The sequence below is a fragment of the Culex quinquefasciatus genome, chromosome 2 (assembly GCF_015732765.1).
Source record: "Culex quinquefasciatus strain JHB chromosome 2, VPISU_Cqui_1.0_pri_paternal, whole genome shotgun sequence".
Lineage (NCBI taxonomy): Eukaryota > Metazoa > Arthropoda > Insecta > Diptera > Culicidae > Culex > Culex quinquefasciatus.
In genome coordinates, this window is record NC_051862.1 from 16,024,396 (window position 1) to 16,037,850 (window position 13,455).

Here is a 13,455-nt window from a genome sequence, read left to right on the forward strand (position 1 = left end):
CCTTGAAACTTATTTCAATATCACTTCCCTCTATCGAGTTATTTTTTATGGGGAAGTAAGAATTCTTATCATGTTTTACATTGAAAGTTTTATTTTATCAGCAATAACTAAAACTTTCAAGTTTAGCATGACTTACTCATGCAGCAGTTTCTATTGTACAGCACAATTAATGGATTTATTGTTATTGAAACCTTAATTTCAGAGACAGGTTGATTTGTTTGGTGGTTAATAAAAAAAAATAATTTGAATAAATGTTTTGACTTTGTTTAACTTTCATATTAAAAAAACATTCAAACAAAATTGATTAATTGTTTCCAGTTTCTTGAAAAAATATTCGCAACGAAATAGAAAGATTGCGCAGCAACTACGATCTTCAATCTTCAGGCGAACTGGAGAAAAAACATTGTACAGTTCTTGTGACTATATTCAGCTCTGCTGTAACCTTCATCGAGGTAGCTTCAAAAGTTCTCCAAGTTGTCAATAAACTCATGTGATCGACTATTGTTGCTTATTTTTAGAAAAATGACTAACCAGCTGCTGTATACAACAGTGTTACTACTGATTTGGACAACAGTTTTGGCCAATTTAACAGCTGCTAGTAAGGACCGAGTTAAACCTCAGGATAAACCATACGTCACCAAGGGTGAAACAACCGTGATAGTTACGCTCGGGTATGATGAACAACAAGCTGTTTTGCCCTGTGAAGTGGGCGGAAATCCGACCGATTACACTTGGTTCAAGAATGGAGAAAAGATTATTCGTAGTCGTTACAGATTCAACGTCACTTGCTTACAATCGATTTGTTGATCTTTCTTGATAGTGGTGAATACACGTGTAGTGCATGTAACTCTGCCGGGTGTGTAAACAGTACAGTTAAACTCGAGGTCAAAGTGGAAGTTGACGACACAATTCTAACCAACAGAACCGCAACAGTTGGATCTTTCGTTACTTTTGTGTGTTCACTACGTTTTACATACTACTCCAGAAATCCTAGTATTGATTATCAATATTTCAAATCAGTCGGAGATAGATTGGAGCTCAAGTCTTCGCAGAATATTTTGAAATTTGAAAACGTATATTTCAGTGATGCAGGTTGGTACATTTGCAAAGCATTTTACTACGAAAAAGAACTGTACATTGAGGTAGCCAACAGAAGCGTGTTTCTGCAAGTGGTCGTTAAGTCATCGGAAGTCCCTCTGTACGCTATTCTCGTACCCGTAATGCTGCTGATACTAGCAATACTGGTGGGGTTCGTCATCTACTTCTATCGTCAAACGCAGCTCAAGAAGACGTACTATGAGCGGTTGATAAAGGTGGTAACCGTATCGCGGAATCCAGCTCAAGGCAGTTCCGAGGGCTTCCAAATGCCGGTTGTGAAAATTGAGAAGCATCGGACGGTTATGGTTCAAAATGACGCGTACGATTCGGTTCCAGATTTGGAGTATGAATTCCCCGTTGATTTGCGGTGGGAAATGTCACGACAGAGAATCGTGTTGGGGAAGATACTTGGAGCTTTTGGTAGAGTTGTGCAGGGGAAAGCTTCCGGATTATCGGAGGGAGTGAACAGTATACCGGTTGCTGTGAAAATGTTGCGCGAAAATCACACCGATGAAGAAGTGAAGGATTTGGTGTGCGAACTGGAGATCATGAAGATGTTTGGGAAGCATCCAAATGTTATCAGTTTGGTTGGATGTTGCAGCAACGAGGGTTCGCTGTACGTCATCACCGAGTACGCAACTTACGGCAATTTGAAGAACTTTCTTCGTGGGTTTCGATTCGAGGGAAGTTTGGACAAGCTTGATAAGCAAGCTATTTCTGTGCAGCGGTTGGTAACATTTGCACTGCAAATTGCTACTGGCATGGAGTATTTATCATCAATCAAGTGCATTCATCGAGACTTGGCCGCACAGAACATTCTGGTCAGCGAAGGTTACGTCATGAAGGTTGCCGACTTTGGACTTGTTCGAGATGTTCAGGACCATTAGTACTACCGGAAGATGACCGCCGGGAAGGTTCCAATCCGTTGGATGGCACCGGAATCGTTGGAGAACTTTTTCTTCGACTCGCGAACGGATGTCTGGTCGTTTGGTGTGCTTCTGTGGGAGATCATGACTCTTGGTGCTCAACCGTACCAACACATATCAGCTTGGGAGCATTTGTTGCAGCACTTGAAGGAAGGCAATCGATTGAAGGAGCCAACTCAGTGTCCTTGGAAGGTTTATTCTGTTATGAAGGAGTGCTGGCAAATTACACCCGAGCAACGTCCATCATTTGAGGGAATCGTAGAAAGATTGAAGCTTTAGTCATTGAATAAATGAAATAAAATTCCAGTTTTCTTCAACAATTTCTATTAATATCACAAAATCCCAAAAACGCATCCAGCCTCCCTATTTCACCCCCTAAACCCAAAAGGAACAAAAAAAAACTGCAAATCCCCAACCAAAAGCTCATAAATCAAGATTAATTACAAATCATACGAGTGGACAAGAGCCGCCGCCGCCGCCACTCACTCTGGAGAGCGCAGGCTCACACCACATATTTTCACTTACTGCCGGCCAGGTTCGTCGCTTCTCCCGGAGGCTGACACCGAGGCGTTATGGGAATCATCGCCTCCTCCTCCGGCAGCAGAAAACACACACCGACAAGCTCTCCTCGCCTAGACAAGCTGATTAACTTCTTCCCCCGTCGGCCAGAGATATTCAACGCCGCACCTGGACGGAAGTGGCGTGGTGGGGACTTTCAAACATCTCTATTTTGTGATGCTGCCGAAGGTCTTGGGAATTGGCCGCGGCAAAAAAAAAAACAAGAGCGCAACCAGATACAATAATAATCGAGCGTGTCCAAATAAATCCTATCATCAATCATCGACCGAAAATTTTTCTGGAGCTCCTTGCCAGCGAACTCTTACTGACAGTACGGTCGAGCTTGGACAGAGGGAAGGAATGTTTTTGAACTCTCGAGAGTGGAGCATTTTTTTCGGGGGGGAACGCTGCTGCCGAAAAGTAGAAAGCATGTTGATTCTGCTGATGTTATCGGTTTGAGTAGGGGAGGAAAGGGGGTGGGGGGGGGGGAGTCGAGTGCTCGTGAGTAGCTAACCTCAACTTGTTGCAAACTGTGAAAGTTTGAAGCTTGGGGTTGAGTTCGGAAGAACTCGGCAGTGACAGTTGTTGCATTTTTGGGATATCTACTTGAGGAGAACAGATTTAGTGATAGGGGATTAGCAATTTTAAAGTTTGATAATAACTCTGATTTTGTTTAAAGCTTGTTAAAGGACAAAACGAATTTTGATTTAATCCCAGTTAATCCTGTTCTGATCATTCATAAATTTGATCTGGAATCCCCTGATAATTTCATTTCCATAATTCCAAAACTGTAGGTTTTTCATGCCATTTTTGAGTGGTTTGTTTCTTGAACCAAAGACACTCATTTCAAGCTAAATTCATGAGATTTTTACCAGTAGAATTACAAAATTCTTTACAAATTATCACAGAACAAAAATATTTTTTCTAACCTTCTACTTTTTTTTCGATCTGTGAATGTCCAACTCGGTAAAAAATACAAACTATCGGATTTTATAATATTTTAAGCTATATTTTTTTTTTATTGAATGAGGAATTAAGGACAACAAATTTTTAAACGATTATGCTTTCCCATATGGTAAAAGTAATTTTATAGACTATGTGTTTTATCCTAATTTAAAGCACTTTTGATAACCACAAAAACGGTTTTTGGCATTTTTGGAAAAATAATTGAGATCACCTTGTAGGTTTCTGCGATGTTTTTCATTACAAGAATGTTTGGGTTGATTTCCATAAATTTTTAATGTAACAGAAACTTTCTGCAATCGCTGTTTTAGCAAGATTAGAAGATTTTTCAAACTTGTTTTCAAACAAATGATTAGCCACTTTCGGCCATTTTTATTTAATTATTTTTATTTGGCTTAAACTTTATGAGGGCCTTCCCTATGACCAAAGCAGCTATTTTGTGTTATTGGTTCACCTATACAAGTTTCTATACAATTTTGGCAGCTGTCCATACAAAAATGGAACGTAAATATTCAGAAATCCAAACTTTTGAATGAATTTTCTGATCATTCAGTCTTCGGCAAAGTTGTAGGTAATGTTGAGGAATATCCAGATAAAAGGTACTGCCGATTTCTTAATTATATTGTTTTGAAAATCTCAATTTCCCAAAATACGTAGTTTTTGATTTTTGAATTTTTTTGTTTTTTTTTTTTATTTTTAAATTAGGGGACCAAATCCCGCAACTTTTGAGCCATCAAGAAGTATGGTCAAAAATTTGGCTGCTGAGTTATAAATTTTAAAAAATGTAGCGGTTTCTGGAAAAAAATTACATACATAAAATTGAAAGTTTGATATCAGCGAAATATTTGCAGTTTTTCAATTTTTAAAAATAATGACCATGAGTGAACATTTCTGATTTTTTTTTTTGAAAAGTTAAGAAAATTTGTTATAAAATTGTCTAAGAGACAGTGAAGATTGGATCTCTGGTTGCTGAGATACAACGACTTAGAGAAAGAGAAACAGAAAAATTGAAGTTTTCTAAGTCTCACCCACACAGAAAAAAAAGTTGAATTTTGGAATGTTGAAAATTTGGTAGGTTGAATATTACCTCTTTTTTTGAGTAATATTATATAAAAAATGTTGAAAAATGTGAACCTGATAAATATTCATCAAAAACTGATGAAAATTCATCATTTTCTGGGGTAAAATCTTGGGAAAAATTAATCATTTTTTTTTTGACACAAAATCTGTCACCTTTTCTTGATGAATATTACCATCATTTTTTTCTGTGCAAAAAACTCTCTATATTCTAACATGTCGATTGTCTGATGGTCTGATTTGCAATGGTAATATAAACAATATTTTGATTTTTTTTAGTTAAGACTAACATTTTAAAAGGGCCCAACATTCAATTTTACGCCCTTTTGAAATGTCAGTCTTGATTTAAAAAAAAACAAAATATTGTTTTAGAAAAGATCGGTAAATTTCACGAATGTTTCATATACTAACACTGAAAATCGAACCATTAGTTGCTGAGATATCGACATTAGAAAATGAAGGGTATTTTCAGAGATTGTCACTCATGGTCACTATCGAAAAATACGTATTTTGGGAAATTGAGTTTTTGCGTAAAAAAGTCCTCATCTATACGTACAACTTTGTCGAAGACACTAAAATGATCAGAAAATTCATTCATTTCTGTATGGACAACTGCAAAAATAGTATGGGTGAACCAATGACACCAAATATCTTCTTTGGTTATAGGGAAGGCTCCAACAAAGTTTTAGCTAAATAAAACAAAGTACAAAAATACAATTGATTTCCGGTTTTGGTAGAGAATTGCTCAAGTGATGTTTAGAAAACTTTTGAGTTGCTATCGCTTCAGTTAAAGTTTATTTATTTTTTACTTTTGTACCTTTCTAGCTCCGGATGATTAAAATTAAAAATAACATATTTTCAGCATTTTTATTTAAATAAAGATATTGCTTGAACGATTAAAACATTGATTTTCTTTAGATTAGCAATGTTAAGTTTTTTATTTTTTAGTATTTGGACGACGATTAGTCCCTTATTTCTTTTGATCAAGTAATCATTACTTTTGCAATGTATTAAAATTATAACAAAAAAAATAAAAATTGGAACTACAAGCCTTGGTTTCAACATTTGGATGTGCAAAGTGTTTTAAAATGTATTTTACACACGTCCAGTAGCTTTCAAATCATTAGTTTCCAAAATATCGATGTATTGACGATTTTTTTTTCCGCGAAAAAAAAACTTGACTGTACATTGGTTTCTTATGAATTTTTTTTCATAAAATTTATAAAGTTTAAAAAAAAGTTTTTTTTTGCCCCCTGATTATTCAGGCCGACTTTGAAGGGGGAGGGGCGACATAAGCTTTGAATAATATTTGCAACGGCTTAAATAATCATTATTTTTTAAAAACATAAGATTTTTAATTTTTTTTTTTTCACGCAGATCATAAAAAGTTGCTTAAAACATTAAGGGGTGATTTTAGTTTCTGATCACGGATCCGAGATCCATTTTGAGACATCTCGTTACGGAGGGGCGGTAGGACCCCTTTTTTATTTTTGTACACGCGAAAAATACTAGTTTTCAATAATGTGATACTTAAAGTGAAGATGATTTGGAGATCCTGTAATAATTTTATGTAATCTGACGGCGTACCTATTCAAAATTAAAAAAGGAATTTTTAAACTTAAATAATTCGAAAACAGCTTTAAAATCTCTGCCGTTTCCGTTACTCAACTGTAGAAACTGTAACTTTGCTTGATTTTTTTTCCGAAACACAGCTTCTCCCAAAAGAGCCCTTAAGAGACGACAACTCATTCGAAAAAAAAAACGAAAAATATCACACTCAACAAGGTCGCAGAATGTTTCAATAAAGAACGAAACAATTTACACTCTGATTCGACGTGGTAATTTAAGTCACTGGAGAGAAAATAAATATATTTACACGTTGGCAGAACTCGAGAACGGCGGGGACCAGAATCGGTGATAATGAGAAATATTTCGGCACGACCCTGACCGTGGAGGACTCCCCCCTCTAAAACATGCAAGAAGGGGAAAGAGGGGAAAGTTTGTGTGTTTCGATAAATAGAGTGGGTGTTAATTGAATTGATACCATGCTGGTGAGTCCGAACCCCAGCAGGACGTTTGGCTTCCCAGAAGGGTTGTCTCTGGTTTGCGTGTGCAGGACCCGGGGACCAAGACTAATGAACTCCTCATCGATTTTTGTAGGACTTGTAAAGTTTCCAAAACGAATGCCGTCTCGTGCGCTGAAGGAGGAGCAGCACCTGTCTTTAAATTAACGCTTAATGAGGCCTGCATGTGAATAAATTTGGCGCTCGAATGGCATTTTAAGTGTTTTTCGAAAATTCGTTTTTGGAAGTTTTTCGCTTGCGGTTCTTCGTTAGGACTTTTTTTTTCGGATCTCCTTATTTTGTCACACTTTGGGATGGGAGCGACACGATGACCAGGGCACTCGTAAAATGCTGGAATGTATTGGCAGTTTGGTTGAAGTTTGTGTGACAGTCTGATGAGCAAAATCTGGAAGAACTTTTCAAGAACTTAGTCTGTATGAAATTATTTTGCTTTTTTTGTAAAAGTCTGTGAAGACCCGCGCCACGAAAAAATTCTCCCAACAAAAAAGAAAAAAAAACTACCGCGAAACACGATTTCGTCGCAATTGGTCTCAGTCTCACGCACATCGCTAGTACAACAAACTCGCACGCTGAACTCTGCCCATTGAGGTGGCCGTCGGTAGATCCGTGAAACATTCGTAAATAGTAAATTTTCCGCTCGAAAAATCCACTCCAACCCTCTTGTTGTGGGGTGGGGATCACCCGGGGGGCTTTGGACTCTAGACCGAAATTTGGACCTGGGGCTCCCCTTAAAAATGACCGTTGCAAATCGCTAATGAGACTTTTGAACACACTCACTAACAGAAGAAAAAATCCGAGGTTTGTCTGGTTTCAATCGGAGAATTGGTTTGGCTGCATTCGCTCGAGACATTGTTGAGAAACAACACCTGAAGATGACTGAAAATTGTTCCAAACGAAGGCCACACCAAACAGCCGTTAATTAATTTTTCCACTAAATAAATAATAATCGAAAATCAATCAAACCTTGAGCCGCGCCGCAGCACCGGGTCGTGGCTTAGAGCGGAATTCATTGCGCAGAAGCGTTGAGCGCGCTTCTTGAATTCCAAGAAATCGGTCAGTGGAATTCCGAGGTGATCCAAATTCCAGGTTCGAACAAGACTAATCGCTGACCGATAGAGATTTGTGATCCCCAAAAAATAAAAAAAATGGAAAGAAGAGACACACAGCCTCACATAATTAACAGTTATGTTTCCGAAATCAGCTAACCAGATCTCGCATAACGACGACGACGACCACTCTCACTGACCGCCGAAAAGGTAGCCAAGGTCTTGGCGCGGCGCACGGTTTTGTAGGGCCAAGCGGATCAAGCGAAATCATCGGGCTTGGAAGAAAGGTAACAACAAGTGAAACTGGTTCGGCGCGCAATCGATTAAAGTCATCGCGAGCGTGTGCGCATGTGCGCGTTTAGGGCAGACTTGGCTAGCTCCAGGGTTTAGTCTGGACTTAGGCAGGGGTGCTCAAGCAGAGTAACTGAAGTTCACAACAAAAAAAAACGGAACAACAGAACAACAGAACAAACGGAACAAACGAAACAACAGAACAAACGGAACAAACGGAACAACAGAACAACAGAACAAACGGAACAAACGGAACAACAGAACAACAGAACAACAGAACAACAGAACAACAGAACAACAGAACAACAGAACAACAGAACAACAGAACAACAGAACAACAGAACAACAGAACAACAGAACAACAGAACAACAGAACAACAGAACAACAGAACAACAGAACAACAGAACAACAGAACAATAGAACAACAGAACAACAGAACAACATAACCATAGAACAACAGAACAATCGAGCTCAAAACAAGAACAACAGAACAAAGCTAAGACTTCCCGGTGGAGAACCCCTGCACATCCCTCGATGATCCAAGATTTAAAAGGAGTTCGAAAGCGCGCGCGGCCATCGCCGTGGAAAGACTCTTGTCATCACCAATTGGGCTTTGAATAATTGCGCCAAACGCTGCTGCCTGCCTGCCTGGTGATGGCCTCGCAGCCGACCATTTCTCCGGCAGCAGTCCAATTTTAGAGAGACAGAGAGACGCAGCAGCAAAACTGGACCATCGGCGATCGAGCCGGGCGTTCGGACTACCGGATAAGGCCGCATCGCAAAACTGGAACCGGACACTGCGCTGGAGGCACTTTTCGAAAGAGAGAGAGAGCGGCTGTTTTGGGCATGCCAAGTGGCGTGGAGATGAATTGTGTACCGCGATTGGGGTTCGAGGGCCTGGTGGAGAGAAATGATGCTTAATGGGGAGCGACCTCCAAGAGAGGAGAAGTTTTTGAAAGAAGATTGGAGGTTGGTCGGGCATAATTTGTGACCCAGTTTTGGGGGGGCGCGTGTGTGTGACCATGGAATCGCATTAAAGTGATGAAGGTATTTGTTTAAATCACGGTAATTGTTGGGATTGAAAACAATGTTGAAATTAGGAGTTAATTCTAAGCTACTTATTCATGAAAATAAAGTTCAACTGAAATAGTGTTTATATAATGAAATCTTAAAATCAAGTTACTTTAATTCCAAGAACAGAGAACTAACCATTACTCCATTACGTTAACACAGTTTAAAGGTTAAAAAGCGCCCTTGCCCCCCGCACACGTGAGAACAATCAACCTTCCGTCATCACCATTTCACACCACACTTAATTCTCATTACCCAATGAAACCACCACCCGTGTTAATCTTCGCGTTGCAGCCCTTTCAAAAGACCCTAGCCACTCCACCTTCCTTCGGGAACAAACCACCGGAAAATCCAAACTGTCAAGTTTGCGCCCGGTGGCCTGCGTCAGATGCTATCATCGGCCCATCACTTCTCACTCACTCAGTTGCACTTCCTCGGTTTCGCTTCTCCCTTCGTTTGCTGGAGTTGTGAACTGGAGGAGTTCCAACACCCGGTCAAAAACGCGCCAAAACTTAATCACGGAGGCGATCTCGCCTTCGCACGTTTGCAATCACACACACTTGAATACGAATTACAATTATTTCATTGCGGGTCCGAAAATGCGGCGCGGTACAAAACTGCTCCTGCTTTAATCTGGGTTGTCTTGGGGTTCACACTATTGCGTCTTTGGGTGTTGCGCTGCACACAGCAGGGAAGAGTTTTTGAAGCTTGAGTTGGGTAAAACTGCAAGTTTTAACCCTCAACGATAATTTTCGGCCTAAATTCAAATTTTATTTTACGAGATTTTGAGATATCGTCAGTGAGTCATAAAGATCATTTCCAACAATTTTAATGTTACACAGCAAAAAATCCGATGGTAAAATCGCATGCAAAAGCATGCACATCACCTTCGTCAAAATAAACACTTAATATTACACACTGCATGTACATTTTTTGCAAACACAAAAAAAAGTTGCAACCGACGGGATTCAAACCCAGCACCAACAGTAAGGACTGGCGCCTTAGCCCACTCGGCCATAAGACCGATGAAAAGCTGCAAGGATAATCGCATATATGAGCTTGACATTTCGGTCAAGTAGGTTTCCCATACAGATGGGCTACATATTTCAACGTGTAATATTACATAAAATTGCATAAAATAATGCAATATTTATTTTACACCCAGGCCTTTTACACGCAGCTGGATTACTTCTTTTTTAGCTGTGTATGTCAATTTCACATTTGGGTAATTCTCCACTAACTCTAATCAACCCATCTTCGATTTTCCTCTTTTTTAGTCCCTTATCTCAAATCTTAGGATTTGTGAAGGGATACAAATTTGGTGTTATAGGGATTTTTTCGAAAAGTTGTACGCCAATTTTGATAAAGTACTTGGGTAATTCTCCGCCAACTCACACAGCAGTTGCCCCGACCCCTCTTCGATTTGCGTGAAACTTTGTCCTAAGGGGTAACTTTTGTCCCTGATCACGAATCCGAGGTCCGTTTTTTGATATCTCGTGACGGAGGGGCGGTACGACCCCTTCCATTTTTGAACATGTGAATAAAGAGGTGTTTTTCAATAATTTGCAGCCTGAAACGGTGATGAGATAGAAATTTGGTGTCAAAGGGACTTTTGTGTAAAATTAGACGCCCGATTTGATGGCGTACTCAGAATTCCGAAAAAACGTATTTTTCATCGAAAAAAACTTTAAAAAAGTTTTAAAAATTCTCCCATTTTCCGTTACTCGACTGTAAAAATTTTTGGAATATGTCATTTTATGGGAAATTTAATGTACTTTTCGAATCTACATTGACCCAGAAGGGTCATTTTTTCATTTAGAACAAAATTTTTCATTTTAAAATTTCGTGTTTTTTCTAACTTTGCAGGGTTATTTTTTAGAGTGTAACAATGTTCTACAAAGTTGTAGAGCAGACAATTACAAAAATTTGGATATATAGACATAAGGGGTTTGCTTATAAACATCACGAGTTATCGCGATTTTACGAAAAAAAGTTTTGAAAAAGTTGGTCGTCATCGATCATGGCCGTTCATGGTCACCCGCGACAGACACGGACGACGAAACAAAGAGAAACGCAAAAAGTAACCTTTTCTAAACTTTTTTTTCGTAAAATTGCGATAACTCGTGATGTTTATAAGCAAACCTCTTATGTCTATATATCAAAATTTTTGTAATTGTCTGCTCTACAACTTTGTAGAACATTGTTACACTCTAAAAAATAACCCTGCAAAGTTAGAAAAAACACGAAATTTTAAAATGAAAAATTTTGTTCTAAATGAAAAAATGACCCTTCTGGGTCAATGTAGATTCGAAAAGTACATTAAATTTCCCATAAAATGACATGTTCCAAAATTTATTACAGTCGAGTAACGGAAAATGGGAGAATTTTTAAAACTTTTTTAGTGTTTTTTTCGATGAAAAATACGTTTTTTCGGAATTCTGAGTACGCCATCAAATCGGGCGTCTAATTTTACATAAAAGTCCCTTTGACACCAAACTTCTATCTCATCACCGTTTTAGGCTGCAAATTATTGAAAAACACCTCTTTTTTCGCATGTTCAAAAATGGAAGGGGTCGTACCGCCCCTCCGTCACGAGATATCAAAAAACGGACCTCGGATTCGTGATCAGGGACAAATATTACCCCTTAGGACAAAGTTTCACGCAAATCGAAGAGGGGTCGGGGCAACTTTTCCCGATTTCGTGTGAGTTGGTAGAGAATTACCCACTTTAAATTCCGAAAAAAGTGCAGTCTTATGGTAAATTGGAGGAGCTCTCCGCTAAAAATATTTTCAAGACTGAGAAAAAATCTCAAATACAGGAATAGCCAAAAACGACACAAATGGCCAAAATCCATGTCTTTAAACATTTCTATTTATAATTTATTAATCTATTTTTATGTTAAATCAAAATTGTCTGTAGTATCGATTCCCGTTATTGGATTTTGAAAATTTATGCGTTCTGACCACATTTCAAAGAGCAGTTTTGTTGTAAATGATAAATGTACCCCATTCTGTATTTTTGATAGGCTTTTTGATACATCTTGGACTTTTTGTTACAACAATTTTGATAGAATAATCGTGGCCTCACTTTCAAATTTGACTTTTAAGCGTAAAAATCCTCCCATATTCCTACCCTATTTGAAATAGAAATGCTTAAAATTGAAAAAAGAAACCTTTTGGTTTGTTGTAGATTCGAATTTCCCATGAAATGACATTTTTCTCGATATTTTTAACAGTTGAAAACTGGGAAATGAAAGCAATTTATTAATAATTTTCGTACTTTTTTCGATAAAAAATAGGTTAGAGCGGGCAAAGGTGTGCACCTAATGACTAGCCTTAGTGTTTTTTCACGCCCAAAAATTGCAATTTTCACGGGACCCTTATAAATACCTTAAAAAATAAACAAATTTCACGGAAATTTCACGAAACGTTTTTTTTTTTCAAATAACCTAAAATTGCATGTTAAAATTAAAGAATGAATTTACTATACATTTTTTCATATTATTCTTCAATCAACTATACATTTCCTTCTATAATTTTAACGCAAAACTAGGTAATAGGACATCTTTTCTTTTCTTTTTGTTTCCTTTTAGTTATTTCAGACTGTTTTTAACGTGACATTTTCTACAAAAAAAAATATGCAAGGAATGGAGTGAGTTTTGTAGAACTGATATCTGAAATGCATTACACAAATAGTTAATTTGTTTCTTTTTATTTTATCTCTTCACAAAATATTCCTGTTTAAAAGCTTTATACATTTCTCTGATTCACTTCTTTTTATTTCTATTATTATTTGAATTAAAAATCAAACAAGATTTAACAGCCTCGTCCTATAATCTGTATAAAAATCTTCAAAATTATATTTATACAGCTTAAAAATGAATCAGAAAACAATATTGAATAAATGCAGTAAAATATAAAAAAAAAAAAACATAGATAATATTGCTGGTAACTTTTTCCATACACATAATGGAAATTATGAGGCTCAGTGAATTTAAATGAATAATTGAATAATTCAAAATAATTCTTGATGATTCCAAAGTTTTCTCTGATCATGATTGCTATTTACTCAACTTAGGTATTCATATAATTATCATTAGTTAATGTGGACTATTTTTAAATGTTTTTTTGTCTTAAAATTATTTTATGAATATAACACTTTCAATTTAAATATTTAGTAAATATTGTTAATTTAAAGCATATCTTTGAGAAATTGTCACATTTCACGGGATTTCGCGGAAAATTCCAAATTTCAAGAATTTCATGATGTCCCCGAAATCGTGAAAATTCACTAACCCTACTAATGAGTGCAAAGGTACGCACTACGTGTGGTTAAGTGA

General features: G+C 37.5%; 1 protein-coding gene across 1 annotated transcript; it reads left to right on the forward strand.

Annotated features, from left to right (window-relative positions):
* Positions 1-1,220: 1,220 nt before the first annotated feature.
* Positions 1,221-2,303, forward strand: LOC6053788 (fibroblast growth factor receptor homolog 1). The gene is given in 1 exon segment (XM_001869779.2): positions 1,221-2,303. A coding segment is annotated over 1 exon segment (1,083 nt).
* The last annotated feature ends 11,152 nt before the right edge of the window (positions 2,304-13,455 follow it).